This window comes from Schistocerca cancellata, chromosome 6 (assembly GCF_023864275.1).
Source record: "Schistocerca cancellata isolate TAMUIC-IGC-003103 chromosome 6, iqSchCanc2.1, whole genome shotgun sequence".
NCBI lineage: Eukaryota > Metazoa > Arthropoda > Insecta > Orthoptera > Acrididae > Schistocerca > Schistocerca cancellata.
In genome coordinates, this window is record NC_064631.1 from 45,537,770 (window position 1) to 45,563,718 (window position 25,949).

The window sequence follows — 25,949 nt, forward strand, 5'->3', positions numbered from 1 at the left end:
TTGCAATGTTATCATCTAAATATACTAGCTAGCCAAATGTATTTCCAAAATTTCATTAGCCTGCACTAATTATTTTTTGATGTTGTGCTTCTCTACCCGTCGGTGTAATTTTTTATTACCAAATCATTACTCATAAACTCTGTGTGTAATACTAGACGTACGAAAACTAGCCAAAACATTGATATAAAACATGTGTGAACGCCTGAATACAGGGTAAGTTTTTTATCTTGAGAACACGAAATATCACAAGAACTACACATTGGATTAAAAAACGGAAAAACGTGTGAAATATTTTTAAAAATGCAGGGATTGGGACGGGAGGGGATGTTGATTTTGAAATTTTGAATAGGTATATCCCATTTTAATGTAGAATCGGATTCTGCGGGAAAGATACACGTAACTACTGTATGTAACACTTTTGTCGTTGCGTGATAGATGATGCTGCAATCGCTAAATAACATACGTGAGCTACAAAACAGTATTAGATATCGCGAGAAAAACGCATTGGATCAAAAGCGTAAACACAGAAGTGTTTCGTAGTTTTCTCCATGCAGCTGTTTTGAAAAACTGATTCCTTCATCATTTGATTTGATATCATTGCGTGCACGTAGACCCTCATTTCTTAAATACATATCTCCATAACCTGACTGCGTTATTAGTTAGAAAGCAGGATATTAAGGCAGAAGAGGAAATTGAAATGGTTTACATTTATGGAGGAGGTGCCAGGAATGTCGATAATGCTGTAACTCTTTATGCTCAGACTTTTTCACACAATGTGAGATAACGTGCTTCTTTTCGTTGGGTTGTTTGACAGTTCTTCATCGAGGAAACTACACAACCACAAAAATGAAACCGACGAAGAACATTGGGTAATGGTAAGAGAGGGTAATGAAACTGCAGTATTAGATGCAGTGAATCATAACCCCCCACATTAGCACTCGGCAATTAAATTAAATTGTGAATCGGGCATTAGTCAGGTTGCTCTTGCCCAACTATGAAACATAGAACATATCATCCATTTCATATTTCTCTTCGTCAGGAACTTTTTAGTAATGATGTTCCTTTTACCCTTCCTTAGCAAGTTCTTGTCCGTAACGATATGGCCTCCTCCACAATTCAATCACTGTAAATTAGTAGCTATGCAGTTAGCTGGCGACTGTCTCCCGCCATATTTACTGCAGTGCACGACACTATGTCACTGGTCGCTGATATGGGCGGAAGTAACGCATTTTTAAGATTGACGGGTAAGGGGAAATAAACTGACGCACTCCACATCTGGTTCCACGCAAGTAAACGTACTTCGGAAGCAGCTATGAATCGATAGTTAGACATGTTCGGAGTTTAGTAATAGTTGGTTTTCCTTCACTAATTATCTTTTTGGAGAATCACTCCAGGTTGATGACTTTGACAGCTGATTCTATTTCGTCAAATTATAAAGTTGCTTCCCGAATAATACGTTGCTTACACACCACTTAAGTAGGTATGAATGTCACCAAATGTGTGCTTTGCAGATAAACATGATCGTACTATATGGTTGGCGAATAATTAATTAGTTACTGCTACTGCGATTCTGTTTTTGCCGGCAGAGGCAATATTAATAATTTTGCCTGTACTTTCGCGATGTACCAGTTTCCCAATAGACATTGGTTGCATATATCTATCTATTTTATTTTCAATATAAACTTAGTAAGGGTCACAGTCATTCGCTTTATACGTGTAGTTCTGAACGAGAGCATGCCCTTCATTATCGGTTGTACTAATAGCAACACTGTCATTTTTCCATTCAGAGAGTGTAGAGGTCTCATGAATGAAAACACCTAATGCAACACTTGGGAGACAATAATGTACCGTTTGTCTGCCTCAGTGGTTCGTTTCCTGTTTCCGATTACTCGCTGGACTTCCGTATGTACTACATCTTCGTAATGATGATGATGATGATGAGCGGTTGGCGTCAGTGGCCGGGAGGCCCCTCGCGGGGCAGGTCCGGCCGCCTTGGCGCAGGTCTTATTACATTCGGCGCCACATTGGGCGACCTGCACGCCGGATGGGGATGAAATGATGATGAACACAACACAACACCCAGTCCCTGAGCGGAGAAAACCTCCGACCCAGCCGGGAATCGAACCCGGGCCCGGAGGACGGCAATCCGTCACGCTGACCACTCAGCTACTGGGGCGGACATCTTCGTAATGAATATCCTCAACGTAAAGCGCAATGCCAACTTCTACGATGACAATACCTTGATGAATGTACACACTGTGGGAGACACATATATCCCCACATTCTCACTGTAAGCCCTACTCATAATATTTTACAGAGCAGCTGTGAGAAGTTAATAAACTTCAAACAGCCTCATTTCTGCACAGTACCTCCACAGACACTGAAATATTGTTTCAGCGAATGGGTAGAATCGCACTACTCAGCGTAAGCAAGGAAGTGCTCGCCTTAAATTGACTGGTTGTTCCTAGCTATTTTGTGCGGCTGGTCTGAAATGCAAAGTCTTTGTATTTGACGGTGGTACCGGGTGGTAGTTTCAAGCCCTTAACATGTTCCCACCAGGACAACGACTGTCTCATGATGCTAGCGTCTGACCATCGAAACGGGCAATAGTGAATCAAACTGTACGTTACATGTGGCTATTTTAAGTTGAAATGTTATTTTCACTCAGAACTGTTTCAGCCAAACTTATTACACATATAACTTACAGTCTGGAAACGAATACCGCAGAACTAGTGTACTCCTAGCAGTAAACCACTCCTAGGGCTCGAGGGCAGGGGCGTAGGAGAGATAGAAAATCATGAAGAAATTCCAACAAAACTTAACACATACATGGCTCACTATCTAGGAAAAAATACTGAGCGGATAAGATACCCTTAGAACCGCTGTGGTTGGAGTGGGTGTAACAAAGAGTGACGGATTTAAAAAAAAAAAAAACGAAAAGGATTGACATTGGAACCGAATAGTTAGTTTACTCTGATGGCTGACTGGTAACATCTGCGGTTACATTTCTTCCCTCGGTGTTTGTGACGATGAAAATGGGAAATTCTAACAAGTTTCCTTCTTGAATCTTTAATATGCTGCATTTTCCAGTGAGACTCGTGTCATCGACCACGAACAATAAATCAAATGGGCAATCTATCAAGTACTGTAGAGTAGATGTGAGATAGCCATGTTTGTCATATGGACCTTTACGGTACTTGCTCAAGAATGTATATGTTATCGCACATAGAGTGGATAGGAGGATTACTGATTATAATCAAATGTTATGTTAAATTAATTTTAGAATCAACTGTTGAGAGATTTACTTTCGTAATTTGTATACTGTATTTGTACTTTTCAAAATATGTAGACAATGTAAGTTGAAAACTGTGTGCCAAATTTGAATTCGAATCCAGAAACTAGCCTTACGTGGGCCATGCTCTTACAGACTGAGCTATCCAACCGAGACCCACTATCCACCTACAGCTATGTTTGTTCAGGCACCTTTTTCCTGCTTTCCAAACTTCACAAAAGCTCTCCTCCACAGCTTGCTGGGCCAGCACTGCTAGAAGAAAGGACGTAGCAGAGAAATAACTTATCCTCTGTGTATGAATCGCTTCTGTAGTGAAGAACATTTCCCAAGAAAGGCGAGGTTTCACGTTCATGTCCTGGTCAAACACACAATTCTCATCTTTGGAGAAATTTAAAAACAACGCATATGCCGCTGCAGAGAGAAAGTTCTGAAAATCTACTCTCCCTGACAAAGAAAGTGAAACACTCAGGACGAGGAGAGAAAACGAAAGAAACATCATGGGTTGAGAGGGTGTTTGATCTTCTTACTTCAGTAATTTGAAAATCAAGTCAAATTTACATAGAATTTAGCAATATAAGCCCACATATCGGTATGAAATTGTACCCCACCTGGCTTGGATGCATGAAATGAAATGTCCTGTCGGGTAGACTGGTCGCCTGGTGCAAGTCTTTTGAGTTGACGCCACTTTGGCGACTTGCACGTCGATGGGGATGAGGTGAGGATGATGGGAACAACACAACACCCACTCCCTAGCGGAGAAAATCTCCGACCCAGCCGGGACTCGAACCCGGGCCTCTTAGCACGGCATTCCGTCGCGCTGACCATTTTTTTTCTTCTCTCTTCATAAGGCCCAGAGAAGGGTTGGGGGCAAAGAGGGCAGGGGTCGTCTTCCGAGGGCTGGCCTCACTGTTCCGTTCCCGCCCTCCCAGCACCAAGGAAAGGGAAGGGGTCCTATAGGATCTAGAGAACTATATATATTCTGTAACTTACCAAACGAAAGCGTTGGTACGTTGATAGAGACAATAACAAACACAAACACACACAAATTTGAAGGTTTCGCAACCCACGGTTGCTTCATCAGGAAAGAGGGAAGGAGAGGGAAAGACGAAAGGATGTGGGTTTTAAGGGAGAGGGTAAGGAGTCATTCTAATCCCGGGAGTGGAAAGATTTACCTTGGAGGGAAAAAGGGACAGGTATACACTCGCACACACACACACACACACACACACACACACACACACACACACACACACAACATATCCATCCGCCTAAAGAAGTCCGGTGAGGATGGGTCATGTGTCTGATGATGGTCTGAAGACGAGTGTGGAGGATACGGGCGAAAAGTTTATAATCCGCGTTCAGGACGATAGTCGTGACATTGGTGAGAACCGCTTGGTTTGGGAACTGGTATCATGATGCCTTCGAGGAAATCTGTGGGGACGGTAAAATCATCGCGGAGGAGGTCTTGAAACATCTGAATCCACTGAGCGCCCATCAGGGGATAGAAGACGCGGTAGAATTCGTTCGGTAAGGCGTGTGGGCCCGGAGACTTGTTGGGGGCGCCGATTGCCAAGGTCGCTGTCAAGTCTTGAGCAGTTATGGGAGCCCGCAGGGCGTCGTCCTGGGCCACTACTCTGGGGTCAGGTAGATGGCACAGAATGTCTTCCTACCCGCGAATAGTCTGTGGGTCCTCGCCTTAAAACGACCTGTAATGCAGGACGAACTGCCGCAGCGATGGCACACTGCGAGTTGTCGCGCCCACGCTCTACTGTCTCTACTGAATAAGGTGGCGCTTGCGGTGGCGTCTCTCTCTGATAACGTGATATACGGATGCCAATTCGGTGGAGATGGTATCCTGCACCCTTGCTCGCACTCGGGCTCCATCAAGCTCTTTTGGGGTGCGACGGAGTAGGCGAGCTTTGAGACGATTAACCGCTGACTGCCGTTCAGGTGATGGCGGCTGCTCATGAGTTCTCTCAGCGCAGTGTAATAAAATTCCAACGTCGCCCGACGCCAGCACGCTCTGTCAAAGCCATATCCCACGAGTGTCCGTCGGAGGGCTGGCCTGGCGCGGTCGAGCCACCAATGTAAGGTGGAAGGATGTGCATCGGTCCCAAGTAGCAGCGATCTCCCGCCGACATGTGTCCTCCTTCACATAGGAAATGTTCAGCGTCCATGGACCACGGCTGCGGTATGTGGGCTGTCTGGGGAGTGTGACCGAGCAGATGTATGCCAAATGGTCGGTGAAGGCTAGTTGGCCCACGTTTTGTCGGGAACAGATCTGGGAGTCTCACACACTACAGGTATACCTCAATATAACACAGAGACTTCATAGAGACACGTACGCTATGTGGATGAGCATTGGCTTGTTGAAAAATGGTACCTCGGTACAGTTGCATGACAGGTAATACATGCGGACGTCGGATGTACTGATGTATCATAGCCCTGACCCGAAATCATACCCAATGACTCATGCACTGGACGGTAATTCCCTAGTCCGGCTAGTGCTGGTCTACAACCAATGGCGCGGGATGACACTGAATGTTCTCGGATGACATGCGCAGATGTGAAGGGGTTCTGATGTACTTGATGCACAATACGGCGGTCCTCCCTTCTGGCGGTGGTACATAGTCAACCAGAATCTTGACGACGAGTATGCCTGCCCTCATGCTTCCAACCAGTCCAGCATCGGCACAGTGTCACACTCAAATACTTCACAAATCTGGATGCTGCACTATTCGACAAGCTGGCCAAATATAGATCCACAATGATACGCCATTCAAGTTCTGTCACCAGCTGATAATACTTCTTTCTGTGTCCTTCACAGTGATGACTCAACATCTGACGGTGCTTACGCCTAGGGATGGGCAATTTTTTAAAAATATCGATGTATGTTGTATCGATTGTTAAGAAAGGAAGCGATATAATCTTCGCTCATCAGTACGCGAGAGAAGTGTCGGGAGTGAAACACTACTGATATGTGTTCTGAGCATGAAATATTGTACTTACCAAAAGCATTTCAGACAACACGATTCCTTTTTCCACTAAATACTAGTGCAGTAATGTGTGTGAGTTCTGTGACGACCCTACGTTACTTTCACAGTGCGTCTATCTTTTCTTGGCCCTGGCACTGGTAATTTCCACCATTCTCATACAGTGATGTCACCAAATGTGTTCGTTTTGCACCTCCTAGCTATCATTTGCAATGATAGAAATAACACAGAAAGTAACAAACATTCATGCACGTACAGTGCAGATACAAGAATCTTCAAATCTGGTGCTCATTTGTAGTACTGAACGAGAAATTAAATTAAGCCCATTGTAAGACATTTACTGTTAGATTGCAAAGACTGGTAGTAGCTGCAATGGGCAAGAAATATGCCATTGAGAAGTATAGCGTCTATGACAGGCAACAATAAATATCAATTTCAATACTTAATATACAATACCATTTAATCTGTGTACTGATAACTTAAGTTTAATCGATATATATCATTACTATTATGGAAAATTAACGATATATTGCTATATCAATATTTTTTGCCCATCTCTTCTCGAGCACCTTACTTACCGTATAATGCTTGGTAACAACCCCAAACATGAACAACACTAATGTACTGTGATGACCTTCTACCTGTCACAGAGATTTACAAGTCTAATCATTTACAAACTCGCCAATGGTGTGTACATGTATGAAGTTACACTGACATCCGGCCACCTCTTCTGGATGCTTCACTTTTCTCTGTCAAGTAGTTTGTGTTTTTACACTAAAGAAATATTTCATTCCTTTTTCTGCCCGGTACTAGACTGGGACAATAAGGTAATCGGGTTATGCTGGATAATGAGCTATCACTTATAGATAAAGTGAAACTTTCTTTTGATGAAGAACACAACCAGCCACAAATATTTTTAAAAAGCTTATGATGTTACCGTTTTCGGGATGTCACGTCCATTTACGCCTTCAAATAGCTAACATTTTTAATTGCAGTAATATTTTCATTAGCATCCTACCGTTACCCTATGTACTGCATAAGAATATTTGAATACTCAGCGCCACGCTGTATCTACATCTACATCCATACTCCGCAAGCCACCTGACGGTGTGTGGCGGAGGGTACCTTGAGTACCTCTATCGGTTCTCCCTTCTATTCCAGTCTCGTATTGTTCGTGGAAAGAAGGATTGTCGGTATGCCTCTGTGTGGGCTCTAATCTCTCTGATTGTATCCTCATGGTCTCTTCGCGAGATATACGTAGGAGGGAGCAATATACTGCTTGACTCCTTGGTGAAGGTATGTTTTCGAAACTTCAACAAAAGCTCGTACCGAGCTACAGAGCGTCTCTCTTGCAGAGTCTTCAACTGGAGTTTATCTATCATCTCCGTAACGCTTTCGCGATTATTAAATGATCCTGTAACGAAGCGCGCTGCTCTTCGTTGGTTCTTCTCTATCTCTTCAATCAACATTATCTGGTACGGATCCCACACCGGTGAGCAGTATTCAAGCAGTGGGCGAACAAGTGTACTGTAACCTACTTCCTTTGTTTTCGGACTGTATTTCCTTAGGATTCTTCCAATGAATCCGCCTGGCATCTGCTTTACCGATTAATTTTATATGGTCATTCCATTTTAAATCACTCCTAATGCCTACTCCCAGATAATTTATGGAATTAACTGCTTGCAGTTGCTGAACTGCTATATTGTAGCTCAATGATAAAGGATCTTTCTCCCTATGTATTCGCAGCACATTACACTTGTCTGCATTGAGATTCAATTGCCATTCCCTGCACCATGCGTCAATTGGTTGCAGATCCTCCTACATTTCGGTACAATTTTCCATTGTTACAACCTCTCGATATACTACAGTATCATCCGCAAAAAGCCTCAGTGAACTTCCGATGTTATCCACAAGGTCATTTATATATATATTGTGAATTGCAACGATCCTACGACGCTCTCCTGCGGCAGACCTGAAATCACTCTTACTTCGGAAGACTTCTCTCCATTGAGAATGACATGGTGCGTTCTGTTATCTAGGAACTCTTCAATCCAATCACACAATTGGTCTGATAGTCCATATGCTCTCACTTTGTTCATTAAACGATTGTGAGGAACTGTATCAAATGCCTTGCGGAAGTCTAGGAACACGGCATCTACCTGGTAACCCATGGGTATGGCCCTCTGAGTCTCGTGGACGAATAGCGCGAGCTGGGCTTCACACGATCGTCTTTTTCGGAACCCATGCTAATTTCTACGAGTAGATTTTTAGTCTCCAGAAAAGTCATTATACTCGAACATAATACGTGTTCCAAAATTCTACAACGGATTGACGTTTGAGATAAGGTCTGTAGTTCTGCACATCTGTTCGACGTCCCTTCTTGAAAACGGGAATGACCTGCGCCGTTTCCAATCTTTTCTAACGCTACGCTCTTCTAGAGACCTACGGTACACCGCTGCAAGAAGGGGGCACGTATTCTGTGTAAGATCAAACTGGTATCCCATCAGTGCAGCGGCGTTTCCTCTTCTGAGCGGTTTTAATTGTTTTTCTATCCCTCTGTCATCTAAAACATGCCAATGTGGTTGACATTGATAAAATATAAAGTGAAAATGACTTGTTGTAGTAGACGGCGTTTCGTTTTGTTTTTGTTCTTATGTCATTCCGGAACGACGCACAATGCGTTGAAGTGTAAACACCACTCACATAGTAAACAAACCAAAGTGGCACCCAAACACATCACTATGTCCCTCATGTTTGTTTTAGCGTCAGATGTGTACTTCACATATAATGCTTTTGTTTACAATGCAAAGACTGTTCGCTAAGCAAAGATACCACTCGTTTCTCGACAAACAAATCTCTCAACTAATTTTGGGCAAAGAATATGTGTAGGAGGTGCAAGATACTAGAAAGTAGACAACAGGGTGTTTGAGTATTATAGACACAAACGAAATGGGCTGGTAAAAGTAAATTAGACAAGCAAATAATCCTAATGCAATGTGTAGCTGGAATCAGCCTCAATAAGTACTTCTCATTACGTTTTTCATGTGACGTCAAGTGTCATTGGAAAGTGTCGATATGTTTCCCATTACAAACACAGAGGCTTTAATGAGGAATTTTACGTTTCATTTCGACAGAGCGCTCCCACATTAGTCTAGTGCGATGTTCTTTTCATCAATTCATATTAACAGGAGCAGTAAAAGACGAGGAATAAGCAGTGCTCCAGCAGCGATAGCACCGCTCTGACCCGCGCTGGCTGCTACCACCAGGCAGCAGCGCTACTCAATCACTGCTGCAGCACTGTCTTTGTGTGTTACTGTCCTGTTAATACGTGTCGATAAAACGAATATCGCACTACGTTAATTTTGGAGCACTCTGTCAAATGGGCATGTAAAAGTCCACTTTAAAACTAATTTGGTTTGTAACAAACCGACACTTTCCGTCGACACTGGCCATCTCGTGAAAGGCACGATGAGAATTATGTGTTTGGACTGAGCGGAAAAAAAAACAACCTCGGGAACGTGTCTGACAACTCTTAGGAGTGACATTCGGAGGTATTTACCTCGTTTAAGATCGTCTATACAGCTTAGTAACTACTTTCACTAGTCCATGCAGGCGCGTCGGTACCGACCGATCGCCGTGTCATCCTTTGCCAATAGCATCATTGGATGCTGTATGGAGACGCGTGGGGTAAGCACAACGCTCACCTGGCCGTTGTCAGTTTTCATGATCTGGAGTCGCTACTTGTCAGCCAAGTAGCTACTAAGTGGGCCTCATGGGGCTGAGTACACCATGTTCCGGTCCTCAAACCAAGGAAAAGTCCATGGCAGTATCGGAAATCGAGCCCGGATCTGCAGCGTGGCAGTCAGCCGCACTGACTACTCAGCCACGGAGGCGGACAGTTTGGTAGTAAGTGGTATTTGTGCCTGCTTGCGTTCCTCAGCAACAACCAACTTGGGTAAAACCGCGATCATGGGTAAAAAGAAAATGATAATTTGTGATTCCTGCATTCGACCTGGAATGTAACATCCATAAGTCCATGCTGCCCGGCGCACGACGCTATCGGCTAGTTAGTTAGTTAGATGTTCCAAAGATAATTTAAACGATTCTTTATCGAAATGCTGTGGAACGAGTCAGTTTACAGGATACGTGTAAATGATCTGTTACTCCTACTCACGCAATTACACTTTTTACAGTGGTTAGCACTTTTTAAATACTAATTCGTCAGTGGAACAGAAGGAATTGTCCTGGAGAAATGGTTTTAAATTATACTTAAAACTTGCTTCACTACCTGTCAGACTTTTATGTTATTGGGAAAATGGTCTTTTTTCTCTTTTTATGCATACTGAACTTCTGTTTGAGCCACTGAGAGCCGAGAGCTTTAACAACGGATTTTCCCTCTATTGTTGTCGGTATGTACATCATTGCGCCGCGCGAGGTAGCCACGTGGTCTGAGGCGCCTTGTCACGGCTCGGGCGGCTCCCCTCGACGGAGGTTCGAGTCCTCCCTCGGGCATGGGTGTGTGTGTCGTCCTTAGCGTAAGTTACTTTGAGTTAGATTAAGTAGTGCGTAAGCTTAGGGACCGATGACCTCAGCAGTTGGTCCCTTAAGACCTTACCACAAATTTCCAAATTTTACATCACTGTTCTTCTCAAACTGTGACAGGTTATTTAAGAGTAGTTTCATTGGCGAAAATGGTATTGTGACGGCGCAGCCAAAAGCCTAGCTTATTGAAGAAGTGCCTACATGTCCTCCGTGGTTGAAGACCATCCATAATTCTTACTGTTCGCTTTTTTGCAACCAATACTTTCTTTGTAAGTGATGAATTACCCTAGAAAATTATTTCGTACGACATTAATGAGTGGAAATATGCAAAATCTGTCAGAAGTTTGATACGTTTGTTTCCGACTAGCAATTATACGAAGAACAAAAGTGGCTGAACTTGACAGTTTGAAAAGCCCAGTTGAAGTTTTCATCAGTATGTACACCCAAAAATTTGGAGCAGTCTATCCTGCTTACTGACTCCTGCTCATGTGCTACACGACTTGTTGGTATGGCTGTATTTGTTGTACAGAAATGAATGTAGCTTTCTTCGAAATTTATACAGAGTTCATATTCAGAGAAGCACTTATTGATTCTTCGAAAAATGTCGTTTACTAACTCTTGTGTTGCTTTCTCTCTAATGGGATTTGTTATAACACTAGTATCGTCTGCAAAAAAGTACCAGTTTTGCTTGTTGAATGTTAAGTGTGGTTGTTGCAGCGGGAGCACGTTCGAGGGCCAGTGGCAGAATGGCAAGCGGCACGGGCTGGGCGTGGAGGCGCGCGGCCGCTGGCTGTACCGCGGCGAGTGGACGCAGGGCTTCAAGGGCCGCTACGGCGTGCGCCAGTCGGCCACGTCCAACGCGCGCTACGAGGGCACCTGGGCCAACGGCCTGCAGGACGGCTACGGCTCCGAGACCTACGCCGACGGCGGTGAGTACCCCCGCAGTGTCTCGCGTAGGAGCAGGCGTGGTTCTGCCTGTGCGTGGGCCTCTAGGCTACAGCAAATAAATAGGCACTTTCATGGTGAAAACTGTGGTTATGTTCGTAGCAAATCCTCGGAGTTATAAGTACGTATTAAGACTGATGTCTGTTTTTTTTTAATTGTACGTGGCTGGAGCAACAACCGTAGAATAAAATCTAGTGGAAGTAGTAAACAGCTAATCAGTTGGAAATTGAAACGTTTATTAAAACCGCTTCACCACGTTTTCAGCGTTTATAAAAAGTCTTCATCAGAAGGAAAATATGGCCAATGGACAACTAAATTTCGTGTTTTTTTTCAGTTTTCTGCTTGTACCACGAAAACTATTGAGTGTTTCGAAGATGTACAGATTTAAAATAGACAAAATTTCCTACAAAACGCAGTACTTAGGTTTGAATTATGACGAGAGGTACCAGCGCTCTGAGAAAATGCCAAAAACGCCCATTCTCACTCCCTACAATTCGAAAAATGTAAATGTTATCAACAAACACGCCTTCACAACGGGAAATTACATTAATGTTCTGTAAGAGACGTCCGTAAAATTCATTTTTTCTCATAAGGGGAGAGGGAGCAAAGCGAAAATTACGAAAAATGCGTTTTGCGTCCTACAACCAAAAGACCCTTTCCATCTGCCTCTCTTTTATTGAGCTCTGCTTCCCGTCTTCCGTTTAAAAGAGGTTGTTCTGAATGAATTGATGGGAAAGTATGTTTGATGAAAACTTAACAGATCATATCTATAACATATTAGGTACATGACACTAGATACAAAGATGAATATGAAACCTCTGTAGCAATGACACACGTGTCATGAAATGAGTGACTGCCGAAGCCTGGATCGGGTCATCTGCTCATTTAGGTTCTCCATCTGGAAAAGAAAGAATGCGATTTGTGATAGAATAAGGGTCCAAAGACAAATAAGTGAACTATCGACGTATGAAAGAATACTTGTACTACTCTCACATGCGACAATTTTTGTTACTCTTCTTTGTCTGGCTGTTCGTGGCACAGACAGTGTTTCTTGGGCACTAGAAGGTCCAGGGGAGATCGTTAGGGAATGGAAACTCCAGGCAAAGCGTCAGGGGCTGTGGAAGGTCCAAGCTGAACAGTGACTTGTTGCTGTTCTTCAACAGAAAAAATTGTAGCTGAACGATTAATGTCATGATAGAGAAAAATTGATTTGTAAAGACACATAATGCTGAAAATGTTACATGAATTAGTTCTGCGAATATAAAATGGAAGGCGCGGATTCGAATCACACTTCATGCATTGCGGTGCATGTGTCGTCAGTATATGTCTGTACGGTTTTCACTGACAGATATAGTCATTCACAAGAAAGGTTTGTGTGTGTAAAGGATAGAACTTAATAATGTATTTCACAGTCTATGTTAGGTTTGACCTTCATCTCAGCTCTGTTACACAACCGAAAAATTAAAGAAATGGTTACAAGACCATGCAAATTGTTCTGTATAAAACTGAAGTGTTGGCTTTATGCTCTAAGTAACCAGAGCCACATTCAAGACGGTAAGAAACACGATAGAAAATTGCGCGGGTGCTGCGTTGAGCGCGTGGGCTGGACTTTTAATTTCCGGATGTTTCCTGCCCGTTGCTACGGAAACCGTCTCCGTAAAAGATTAGCAGGCACTGTGGCAGTGCGTTGTTTGTCACGAGAAGTTTCAAAGGCCACTAAAAATCGTACATTGTTCTATTTCAAAAAGAAGCTTCCTTATCTCGGTTAATATAAAACTTCCCGGCGACAAATGCTTGCCACTTTTCGTGCTAAACTCTCGGTACTTCGATATATTTTTGGTTTATGAAAGATGTTCATATTGGGAGCAGCAAACTGTGTGTGTACTGTAGTGCTTCCTGAATATCCACTTCTAACACACAAGTAAACTATTTTGTCCGCTAGAAATTGCCCTCAGAACACTAGAAGGTTAATGAGCTGTTAGCGACCCAATTACATTACCCTTTCAGACTTGGATTACAATTTCAGTGCTACAAGAGACGGAATGATATGGTTATGTGGTTACGCTTTGAGCTATTTGCATTCGTTTATATCGAAGAAAACCACAAGCAAAGGAGAAAATGTGTCAGGGTAAACCTGCGTTATTTTCAGTGCATGTTCTTGTCGCGAGATGTACTAGAATTTGGCCATCGACATTTGTTCTGATCTTCCATACTGCATCATACGAAAGTATATAGAAGTACAAGCCAAATTTTGTAAGATGAGGGGCGTGCCTGTAAAAAAAGCTAATTGTGAGTTACCAGACACCACGACAACAAATTTAAAGTCAGTATGGTCACAAGACAATCATGTTTCTTTAATGTTACTCAAACTGGATTAGAAGAAGGCTTAGTTATTTATTTACTCTTGTTACCTAATATTCTATAACAGGCCGTATTTTCCGTTTACATTGTATTCTTACATTCACTTAAGTAAGGCAGTAACAATTCTATGGTTGAAAATATTATTACTTTCACTATTAATACTGCTAATAATACCTCCATCATCGACAATTTTGCTGCTACCAGTACATCTACATTTGTCTACCTCCACCATTATTATCTCTGCTAACTATAATGACGGGTGTCCATCGAAAACTACCTGTTTAAATGTTTTTGCATCTGCGACACCTCACAGTCAATCGGAGGCAATTCGACCCATAGGTCCACGGCGTTTGACAATTTACTTTATGAGGAAGGAATTGAAAAATTTAATTTTGCAACAAGCAGTAGTTATTCATCCCTCAATCATTAGGCAATGATAACAAACGGATACCAGGAATTGAACAACAGCAACACCACACAAAATACCGCAGTGATAACGCCGGGAAATGTAGGAAAAGCTTGGGATAATAATGTAATATGTTTTCTGAATGGTGTTTTACAATGGGCTGAAGCTCGAAATGCATTGCGACCTCTTTTTAATTTGTCATAAAACGATCAAATCTTGAAGTAATCCTCGTTTTGTGACTGGCATTGTGGGTGTAATAATTTATTTTTTATTTTCTACTCAATAACAAACGGAAAAATGTAGGTACACTCAACAGTTTACAGTGACACACACTAGGGCAGCAGAAGGAAATTGACAGAAGGAATGCACTTTTGCGGCTGCCTTAGGTCTGTGCACTCTTGCTTCGTTTGCATAACTTAAATAATTACCGAAAACTGCCAGTAATCGACAGAGGCTATTCTAGGACACAACGTTTATTGGAAACTTCAGTTCATGGCCTAATCCTGTTTACGTATCTCATACGTCATAAATAACGCCTCGTATATAATAAGTGAATAATGTATTACGTTCATTAACGTATTTTTATAAACTACTTCTATGGCTAACATTTAACTGTATGAAGGATATGACAACACTACTTTGGGGAATATGCTGCAGAACATTTCCCAAAACGCCTTGAAATAATTACGACACGAAGTTGTAACTTAAGGAACGTATCAAGTACCTGACAGACCACCTCGTATTAAATTGCGGTCATGATGGGTATCAACGTCTTTAGCCTATGGAGTGAAAAATACGGGATCCATCTTCAGTAAAACAAAATTCAGACAATGCGCATGCCTACCGCCAGAGCTCCAGCGTACCGAGCGGGTTGAGGTGCTTTCCATTGTATTAAAATCCACGAATTCGAATAAATGACTTGCGGATGTGGAAGAAAATAGTGGACTTGTGGATGGGGTCAGTTGTGGATAGCAGTTTACTTGTTCGCACATACCCCTAATACCATCATTGCTTGGTGCGCTCCAGAAAGACACACACCCCACCGCAGGGCGCTGCTCGTTGGAGTAATAGCGGTAAGCGTTATACTGCAGCTGTCGGTCGTAGCAGGAAACGTCGTAGTTACGGTGCAACAGGCAAAGGAAGCAGCAGCTGGGGACGGCAATGGCACTTGTTCTCAAGAGATAAAAAGCAGCGTGAGAGGAAAGACAAGAGGTGTGAGTAAAATATTTGTGTGTGTGTTTTCTGAGCTATGCATATATATGCATATAATCCTCTCTGAACATTAATGATATTAAATCTTATAATTTGTAATATTAAAATTTGGTGCCGATACAAGGACACCTGTTGCAAGCGTACTGGTTGACTATTGGTCTACATATTTCTGTACGCGCGCGCTTACAGGTATACTGTCCGTTCGCCGTGCTGAGTCTTGGCGGTAAAGAAACGTTCGCTCTGTAGTTCCATAACAAACAATCGAAGCGAAATCCCTTCGCACTAAGGCCGATACAGCAGCGATTCTTTACAAAATAATACGTAAGCAGGTCACTTTACGTTCGGATTGGACTAGATCTATAAGTCAGATTGATACTTGTGGTGCCTCCACGTGAGTCCTGGAAGCAGAATATTGTCCGGCCCGGCTGCAGAAACCCTGGGAGGATTGAATATATTAAATGAGGCAGTCTAGGATTTCATTGACGACACGGAATATGAAGTCAGTAAGTTCAACACTGTCTACACTGCTTCGAGCCGTTTACTTGAATACCAAGACATCCACTATTAAATTACACGGATATACGTGAGATGTACAAACTTGATAGATCATGGGAGCAGTTTACAGATTCTATACACGAACACTTGATATGGAAATGGAAATGGGCGTTAGGCGCCATTGGCCGGGAGGCCCCTTACAGGTCAGATCCGGCCGCCTTGGGCGACCTGCAAGCCGGATGGGGATGAAATGATGATGACAACCCAACACCGAGTCCCTGAGAGGAGAAATTCCCCGACCCAGCCGGGATCGAACCCGGTCCCGTAGGACGGCAATTCGTCACGCTGACCACTCAGCTATCGGGGCGAAGAACACTTGATATTGTGAACTGTAGTCGAGCATGTATTCTTCCTAGGGTACACAAAAGGAGAACCTAAATAATTTTTTTCCAGTGCTATCGCAGTCTCCACATAAACCTATGATGGAACAAAACAAATTACATAGCTGATTTACTTTTGAATGCATTACGGGAACAGCAGTGATCAATGTCTTATAGATAATTACTATTAAAAACAGTCTTGATCACGATTTATTTAACAAGGTGACCGGTTTCGACCACTACTGTAGCCATCTTCAGACCTACAAGTTGTATACAAAGCTCTATTTAGAGGGCTACATACATTAAATAAAATACATAAAGTTATAAAACTATAAAACGTCGAATTACCATTGAGTAGGAACCTCTTTCTGTTGGAGAATCACTACTGGAGAAACCAGTGCACGTCGTACTATATATAATGGAGGCTCTACCCACTTCTGACTCCATGATGTCATTATTAACCAATGAGTTATAAGTCGAATTACAATTTAAAATTTCTTAGTTAAAAAAAACATTGTCATGAATTAGAAATAAATACACACTAAACTTAGCTTATCAAACAGCTATTGTCAATTAAGAAGCGTTAAAAATACGAGTATTTAAATATGTAGGAAAATGAACTTCGGTTTGGCAGTACATGGGTTGCCCTCTCAAGGCCTGTCAGTGAACCATTTAGAACCACTGGTTGCTATGGTGAAGTTAGACGCCGTTGCAAAGGTGAAGCAGCAGGCTTTTTTCACTGAAGTTGTTGTAAAGTCGATAGTCGAACTAGTGGTTGCCATGGTGAGGACAAACGCCAGTGCAAAGATGTGGCAGCAGGCTTCTTTCCAACGAAGTTGTTGTGAAGTAGAATGGCAAAGACTGTGGCATTATGGGAACAGCAGTGATCAATGTCTTATAGATAATTACTATTAAAAACAGTCTTGATCACGATTTATTTAACAAGGTGACCGGTTTCGACCACTACTGTAGCCATCTTCAGACCTACAAGTTGTATACAAAGCTCTAATTAGAGGGCTACATACATTAAAGAAAATACATAAAGTTATAAAGCTATAAAGCTATAAAACGTCGAATTACCATTGAGTCGGAACCTCTTTCTGTTGGAGAATCACTACTGGAGAAACCAGTGCACGTCTTACTACACTCCTGGAAATGGAAAAAAGAACACATTGACACCGGTGTGTCAGACCCACCATACTTGCTCCGGACACTGCGAGAGGGCTGTACAAGCAATGATCACACGCACGGCACAGCGGACACACCAGGAACCGCGGTGTTGGCCGTCGAATGGCGCTAGCTGCGCAGCATTTGTGCACCGCCGCCGTCAGTGTCAGCCAGTTTGCCGTGGCATACGGAGCTCCATCGCAGTCTTTAACACTGGTAGCATGCCGCGACAGCGTGGACGTGAACCGTATGTGCAGTTGACGGACTTTGAGCGAGGGCGTATAGTGGGCATGCGGGAGGCCGGGTGGACGTACCGCCGAATTGCTCAACACGTGGGGCGTGAGGTCTCCACAGTACATCGATGTTGTCGCCAGTGGTCGGCGGAAGGTGCACGTGCCCGTCGACCTGGGACCGGACCGCAGCGACGCACGGATGCACGCCAAGACCGTAGGATCCTACGCAGTGCCGTAGGGGACCGCACCGCCACTTCCCAGCAAATTAGGGACACTGTTGTGTCGAGTATTTAAATATGTAGGAAAATGAACTTCGGTTTGGCAGTACATGGGTTGCCCTCTCAAGGCCTGTCAGTGAACCATTTGGAACCACTGGTTGCTATGGTGAAGTTAGACGCCGTTGCAAAGATGAAGCAGCAGGCTTTTTTCACTGAAGTTGTTGTAAAGTCGATAGTAGAACTAGTGGTTGCCATGGTGAGGACAAACGCCAGTACAAAGATGTGGCAGCAGGCTTCTTTCCAACAAAGTTCTTGTGAAGTAGAATGGCAAAGACTGTGGCGTCAGACGATGTATTATTGGGCAAAACTTGTCTTTATTGAAACGAAAAGAGTAAGCTACAATAATCTGTAGCTGACATGTATACTACATGCTGCACAAATACGATATGAAGTAGTTGACTGTATATATGAAATATTATCTATGAAGTTGATTTGTAGATTACATGTGCCAATTTTTTTTAAGGCATTGCTATTCCTCAAGTTATATGCCAGTCATATAAGCAAATAAAAATGAAAGAATTTAAAATTATAAAATTATGAGCCAGTGTCAAAAATAATGAATGTGAATTAGCAATATACAGTCTAAAAGCATGTTGTTGTTGTTGTGGTCTTCAGTCCTGAGACTGGTTTGATGCAGCTCTCCATGCTACTCTATCCTGTGCAAGCTTCTTCATCTCCCAGTACCTACTGCAACCTACATCCTTCTGAATCTGCTTAGTGTATTGATCTCTTGGTCTCCCTCTACGATTTTTACCCTCCACGCTGCCCTCCAATGCTAAATTTGTGATCCCTCGATGCCTCAGAACATGTCCTACCAACCGATCCCTTCTTCTAGTCAAGTTGTGCCACAAACTTCTCTTCTCCCCAATCCTTTTCAATACCTCCTCATTAGTTACGTGATCTACCCACCTTATCTTCAGCATTCTTCTGTAGCACCACATTTCGAAAGCTTCTATTCTCTTCTTGTCCAAACTAGTTATCGTCCATGTCTCACTTCCATACATGGCTATACTCCATACAAATACTTTCAGAAACGACTTCCTGACACCTAAATCTATATTCGATGTTAACAAATTTCTCTTCTTGAGAAACGCTTTCCTTGCCATTGCCAGTCTACATTTTATATCCTCTCTACTTCGAGCATCATCGGTTATTTTACTCCCTAAATAGCAAAACTCCTTTACTACTTCAAGTGTCTCATTTCCTAATCTAATTCCCTCAGCATCACCCGACTTAATTTGACTACATTCCATTATCCTCGTTTTGCTTTTGTTGATGTTCATCTTATATCCTCCTTTCAAGACACTGTCCATTCCGTTCAACTGCTCTTCCAAGTCCTTTGCTGTCTCTGACAGAATTACAATGTCATCGGCGAACCTCAAAGTTTTTACTTCTTCTCCATGAATTTTAATACCTACTCCAAATTTTTCTTTTGTTTCCTTTACTGCTTGCTCAATATACAGATTGAATAACATCGGGGAGAGGCTACAACCCTGTCTCACCCCTTTCCCAATCACTGCTTCCCTTTCATGCCCCTCGACTCTTATAACTGCCATCTGGTTTCTGTACAAATTGTAAATAGCCTTTCGCTCCCTGTATTTTACCCCTGCCACCTTCAGAATTTGAAAGAGAGTATTCCAGTCAACATTGTCAAAAGCTTTCTCTAAGTCTACAAATGCTAGAAACGTAGGTTTGCCTTTTCTTAATCTTTCTTCCAAGATAAGTCGTAAGGTCAATATTGCCTCACGTGTTCCAACATTTCTACGGAATCCAAACAGATCTTCCCCGAGGTCGGCTTCTACCAGTTTTTCCATTCGTCTGTAAAGAATTCGCGTTAGTATTTTGCAGCTGTGACTTATTAAACTGATAGTTCGGTAACTTTCACATCTGTCAACACCTGCTTTCTTTGGGATTGGAATTATTATATTCTTCTTAAAGTCTGAGGGTATTTCGCCTGTCTCATACATCGTGCTCACCAGATGGTAGAGTTTTGTCATGACTGGCTCTCCTGAGGCCATCAGTAGTTCTAATGGAATGTTGTCTACTCCCGGGGCCTTGTTTTGACTCAGGTCTTTCAGTGCTCTGTCAAACTCTTCACGCAGTATCTTATCTCCCATTTCATCTTCATCTACATCCTCTTCCATTTCCATAATATTGTCCTCAAGTACATCGCCCTTGTATAAACCCTCTATATACTCCTTCCACCTTTCTGCTTTCCCTTCGTTGCTTAGAACTGGGTTGCCATCTGAGCTCTTGATGTTCATACAAGTGGTTCTCTTCTCTCCAAAGGTCTCTTTAATTTTTATGTAGGCAGTATCTATCTTACCCCTAGTGAGACAAGCCTCTACATCCTTACATTTGTCCTCTAGCCATCCCTGCTTAGCCATTTTGCACTTCCTGTCGATTTCATTTTTGAGACGTTTGTATTCCTTTTTGCCTGCTTCATTTACTGCATTTTTATATTTTCTCCTTTCATCAATTAAATTCAATATTTCTTCTGTTACCCAAGGATTTCTATTAGCCCGCGTCTTTTTACCTACTTGATCGTCTGCTGCCTTCACCACTTCATCCCTCAGAGCTACCCATTCTTCTTCTACTGTATTTATTTTCCCCATTCCTGTCAATTGTTCCCTAATGCTCTCCCTGAAACTCTCTACAACCTCTGGTTCTTTCAGTTTATCCAGGTCCCATCTCCTTAAATTCCCACCTTTTTGCAGTTTCTTCAGTTTCAATCTGCAGTTCATAACCAATAGATTGTGGTCAGAATCTACATCTGCCCCAGGAAATGTCTTACAATTTAAAACCTGGTTCCTAAATCTCTGTCTTACCATTATATAATCTATCTGAAATCTGTCAGTATCTCCAGGCTTCTTCCATGTATACAGCCTCCTTTCATGATTCTTGAACCAAGTGTTAGCTATGATTAAGTTATGCTCTGTGCAAAATTCTACAAGGCGGCTTCCTCTTTCATTCCTTCCCCCCAATCCATATTCACCTACTATGTTTCCTTCTCTCCCTTTTCCTACTGACAAATTCCAGTCACCCATCACTATTAAATTTTCGTCTCCCTTCACTACCTGAATAATTTCTTTTATCTCGTCATACATTTCATCTAATTCTTCATCATCTGCAGAGCTAGTTGGCATATAAACTTGTACTACTGTAGTAGGCATGGGCTTTGTGTCTATCTTGGCCACAATAATGCGTTCACTATGCTGTTTGTAGTAGCTAACCCGCACTCCTATTTTTTTATTCATTATTAAACCTACTCCTGCATTACCCCTATTTGATTTTGTATTTATAACCCTGTAATCACCTGACCAAAAGTCTTGTTCCTCCTGCCACCGAACTTCACTAATTCCCACTATATCTAACTTTAACCTATCCATCTCCCTTTTTAAATTTTCTAACCTACCTGCCCGATTAAGTGATCTGACATTCCACGCTCCGATCCGTAGAACGCCAGTTTTTTTTCTCCTGATAACGACGTCCTCTTGAGTAGTCCCCGCCCGGAGATCCGAATGGGGGACTATTTTACCTCCGGAATATTTTACCCAAGAGGACGCCATCATCATTTAATCATACAGTAGAGCTGCATGTCCTCGGGAAAAATTACGGCTGTAGTTTCCCCTTGCTTTCAGCCGTTCGCAGTACCAGCACAGCAAGGCCGTTTTGGTTAATGTTACAAGGCCAGATCAGTCAATCATCCAGACTGTTGCCCCTGCAACTACTGAAAAGGCTGCTGCCCCTCTTCAGGAACCACATGTTTGTCTGGCCTCTCAACAGATACCCCTCCGTTGTGGTAGCACCTACGGTACGGCCATCTGTATCACTGAGGCACGCAAGCCTCCCCACCAACGGCAAGGTCCATGGTTCATGGGGGGAGGTCTAAAAGCATAAAAGCAAAAATTCTAAAACCGATAGTCAACCATAAAATAATGTTTGGTAAAATACAATTACAATGTAAAGATAAAATATTTGCTAAAAGTCTTAATAATTTAAAATTTTTTTTAAAAAACCTTTTAAACAAAGGACAGAAGAGTAAACATTCTAAAGCAGATCATCGAAAGCTCAAAGAAATGTTTGTCTTTGAACTGAAGTTGTTCGTTTAAAACAGATAATGGATTACTTTTATGAAGTGAAAAAATTTCAATTTCTTCTAAGGTATTTAGCAGTGGTCCTTTTGGCACAGTATGTAATATTTTTAAATTGCTAGAAATTAGTCACCACAATGTGTGTTCACAAGATGTTTCACCAAATGTACATAACTTTCATCCAAGAGTAACCAATCTAACCAAAATTTCTTTTACTCCTGCTGAGACAACACTTTTAAACAAAGGCCTAAAATATAATTTAGCTCCACAATTGAGCAATGCAAATATTAAACGTGTGATTGCTGATGTAAAGATTGCTGCAAAACATGCACAATTTAGTAGGTCTGAAATATGTGACATTGCACATAAAACTAAGAATGTCATTACTAATGAAAAAGATAAAAATAAACATAATAATGAATTAAAACTTGTAAAGAAAATCAACCAGAAGTTAATAACTAATAAAGCTATTGCAATCAAGGCAGATAAAGGGAATACTCTAGTCATTGTTGGCGAAGATGATTATGGTTCTAAAACTTTACAATTTTTTAACGCTAATGGAATAACTGAGGTTAATAAAGACCTGACTTCAAGATTTCAAACAAAAATTAAAAAGCTGATTGATGATAGTGACTCTTTACTTTCACCTAAAGATAAAATAACACTTAGAGTTATGAACCCCACTTTACCTAAGTTGAGATCGAAAATCAAATTGCACAAACAATATTTACCAATTCGTCCAATTGTTAACAATACCAACAGTCCCTCTTATTACCTGAACAAAAAGCTCAATCAAATCTTAAAATCCTTCTATGTTTATGAAGGAAATTATAGTATTAAAAACAGTTTCGAATTAACTAAGTTAATTTATGATGTGGATATTCCAAAAAACGCAAGGTTCACATCGTTGGACATCACAAATCTTTACACGAATATACCTATTCAAGAGACTATGTCTATTATTAATGATAACTTAACGCATCACAAAATCATGAGCCACAAAGAAATAGTAGAATTCATCGAACTGTTAAGAATTACTCTAGATTTTAATTATTTGTCATTTAATAATAAAATATACATACAGGAAGATGGACTTGCAATGGGGAATTCCCTGGCTAGCACTATAGCAGATATCTTCGTCAACTACGTTGAAATCCAATTTTTCAAAAATAATCCAGAAATAACAAATAAAATTATAAACTACAAAAGATATGTTGACGACACACTGCTATTATATAATGGCTCTAAGGAAGAAATTGACGCTATCGCTAACAACTTAAATAATTTACATCCAAAACTTGTATTTACAGTAGAACACGAAAGTAACTATAGTATTAATTTCCTTGACCTCACAATTACAAAACAGAACGGAAAACATAATATTTCTATTTATAGAAAACCCACATCAACCGATGTAATAATAAATGCAACATCATGCCATCCATTAAGATACAAAATGGCATTTTTTAAAACTATGATACATGGGATACTGAAATTACCTCTCCAACATGATGCAGTCCAAAAGGAAATTGATACATTAAAACAGATAGCAGTTGCTAACAATTATAATTCCCATCAGGTTGATCTGTTATATTACAAATTACAAGAAATAATGATATTGTTATAAATTCCAAGAAGAGATTTACACAAATGACATACATGGGACCTATCTCAGACAAAATAAATAAATTATTTAAGAACACAAGCGTGACAATAGCATTTAAAACTAATAACCCCTACAGATGCAACTGAAACACACAATTGGAGACTCAAATAGATACCAAAAGTCAGGCGTTTATAAAATAATATGTAATGACTGTGAGAAACAGTATATTGGCCAAACTGGCTGTAACTTTTTAACACGTTTCAAAGAACATACTACTGGTACTGCACGTATCAAATCAATATTTGGTCAACATCTTGATGGATACAATCATTCTGAGGGTTGCGTTTCTAGCAATTTGAAAATATTACATACTGTGCCAAAAGGACCACTGCTAAATACCTTAGAAGAAATTGAAATTTTTTCACTTCATAAAAGTAATCCATTATCTGTTTTAAACGAACAACTTCAGTTCAAAGACAAACATTTCTTTGAGCTTTCGATGATCTGCTTTAGAATGTTTACTCTTCTGTCCTTTGTTTAAAAGGTTTTTTAAAAAAATTTTTAAATTATTAAGACTTTTAGCAAATATTTTATCTTTACATTGTAATTGTATTTTACCAAACATTATTTTATGATTGACTATCGGTTTTAGAATTTTTGCTTTTATGCTTTTAGACTGTATATTGCTAATTCACATTCATTATTTTTGACACTGGCTCATAATTTTATAATTTTAAATTCTTTCATTTTTATTTGCTTATATGACTGGCATATAACTTGAGGAATAGCAATGCCTTAAAAAAAATTGGCACATGTAATCTACAAATCAACTTCATAGATAATATTTCATATATACAGTCAACTACTTCATATCGTATTTGTGCAGCATGTAGTATACATGTCAGCTACAGATTATTGTAGCTTACTCTTTTCGTTTCAATAAAGACAAGTTTTGCCCAATAATACATCGTCTGACGCCACAGTCTTTGCCATTCTACTTCACAAGAACTTTGTTGGAAAGAAGCCTGCTGCCACATCTTTGTACTGGCGTTTGTCCTCACCATGGCAACCACTAGTTCTACTATCGACTTTACAACAACTTCAGTGAAAAAAGCCTGCTGCTTCATCTTTGCAACGGCGTCTAACTTCACCATAGCAACCAGTGGTTCCAAATGGTTCACTGACAGGCCTTGAGAGGGCAACCCATGTACATCCAAACCGAAGTTCATTTTCCTACATATTTAAATATTTTAAACGCTTCTTAATTGACAATAGCTGTTTAATAAGCTAAGTTTAGTGTGTATTTATTTCTAATTCTTGACAATGTTTTTTTAACTAAGAAATTTTAAATTGTAATTCGACTTATAACTCATTGGTTAATAATGACATCATGCAGTCAGAAGTGGGTGGAGCCTCCATTATATATAGTAAGACGTGCACTGGTTTCTCCAGTAGTGATTCTCCAACAGAAAGAGGTTCCGACTCAATGGTAATTCGACGTTTTATAGCTTTATTGCTTTATAACTTTATGTATTTTCTTTAATGTATGTAGCCCTCTAATTAGAGCTTTGTATACAACTTGTAGGTCTGAAGATGGCTCCAGTAGTGGTGGAAACCGGTCACCTTGTTAAATAAATCGTGATCAAGACTGTTTTTAATAGTAATTATACATAGCTGATGGTAAATGAAGCTGTTTATTCTCTCTCCTGATACCGCAACACACGCCAAGTCGTGTGACGAGGCTTTCAGAATATAGTGGACCGGCCGTCGTGTGCGGTTAGCCACAACACCTGTAGTGGCAGCAAATCAATTCCTTCTTCGCGAGTGTCAGCGAGCTGTTCGCAACACGAACGTGGCTAGCTAATCATTCAACAGCCCGTCCCACTGGACCGCTACATAATTACGAGCCTGCACGCCGACAGGAAACACCAGTTTAAGCCAGCCG

The 25,949-nt window shown here is 41.2% G+C and overlaps 1 protein-coding gene across 2 annotated transcripts in view; it reads left to right on the top strand.

Annotated features, from left to right (window-relative positions):
* The window catches only part of LOC126190750 (junctophilin-1), a 960,015-nt gene that overhangs the window by 331,545 nt on the left and 602,521 nt on the right, over positions 1-25,949 (top strand). For both annotated transcript variants that reach the window (XM_049931259.1, XM_049931258.1), the window contains exon 2: positions 11,545-11,756. In XM_049931259.1, the coding sequence (XP_049787216.1) occupies positions 11,545-11,756 (212 nt within the window). The remainder of the gene's footprint in view (positions 1-11,544; positions 11,757-25,949) is intronic.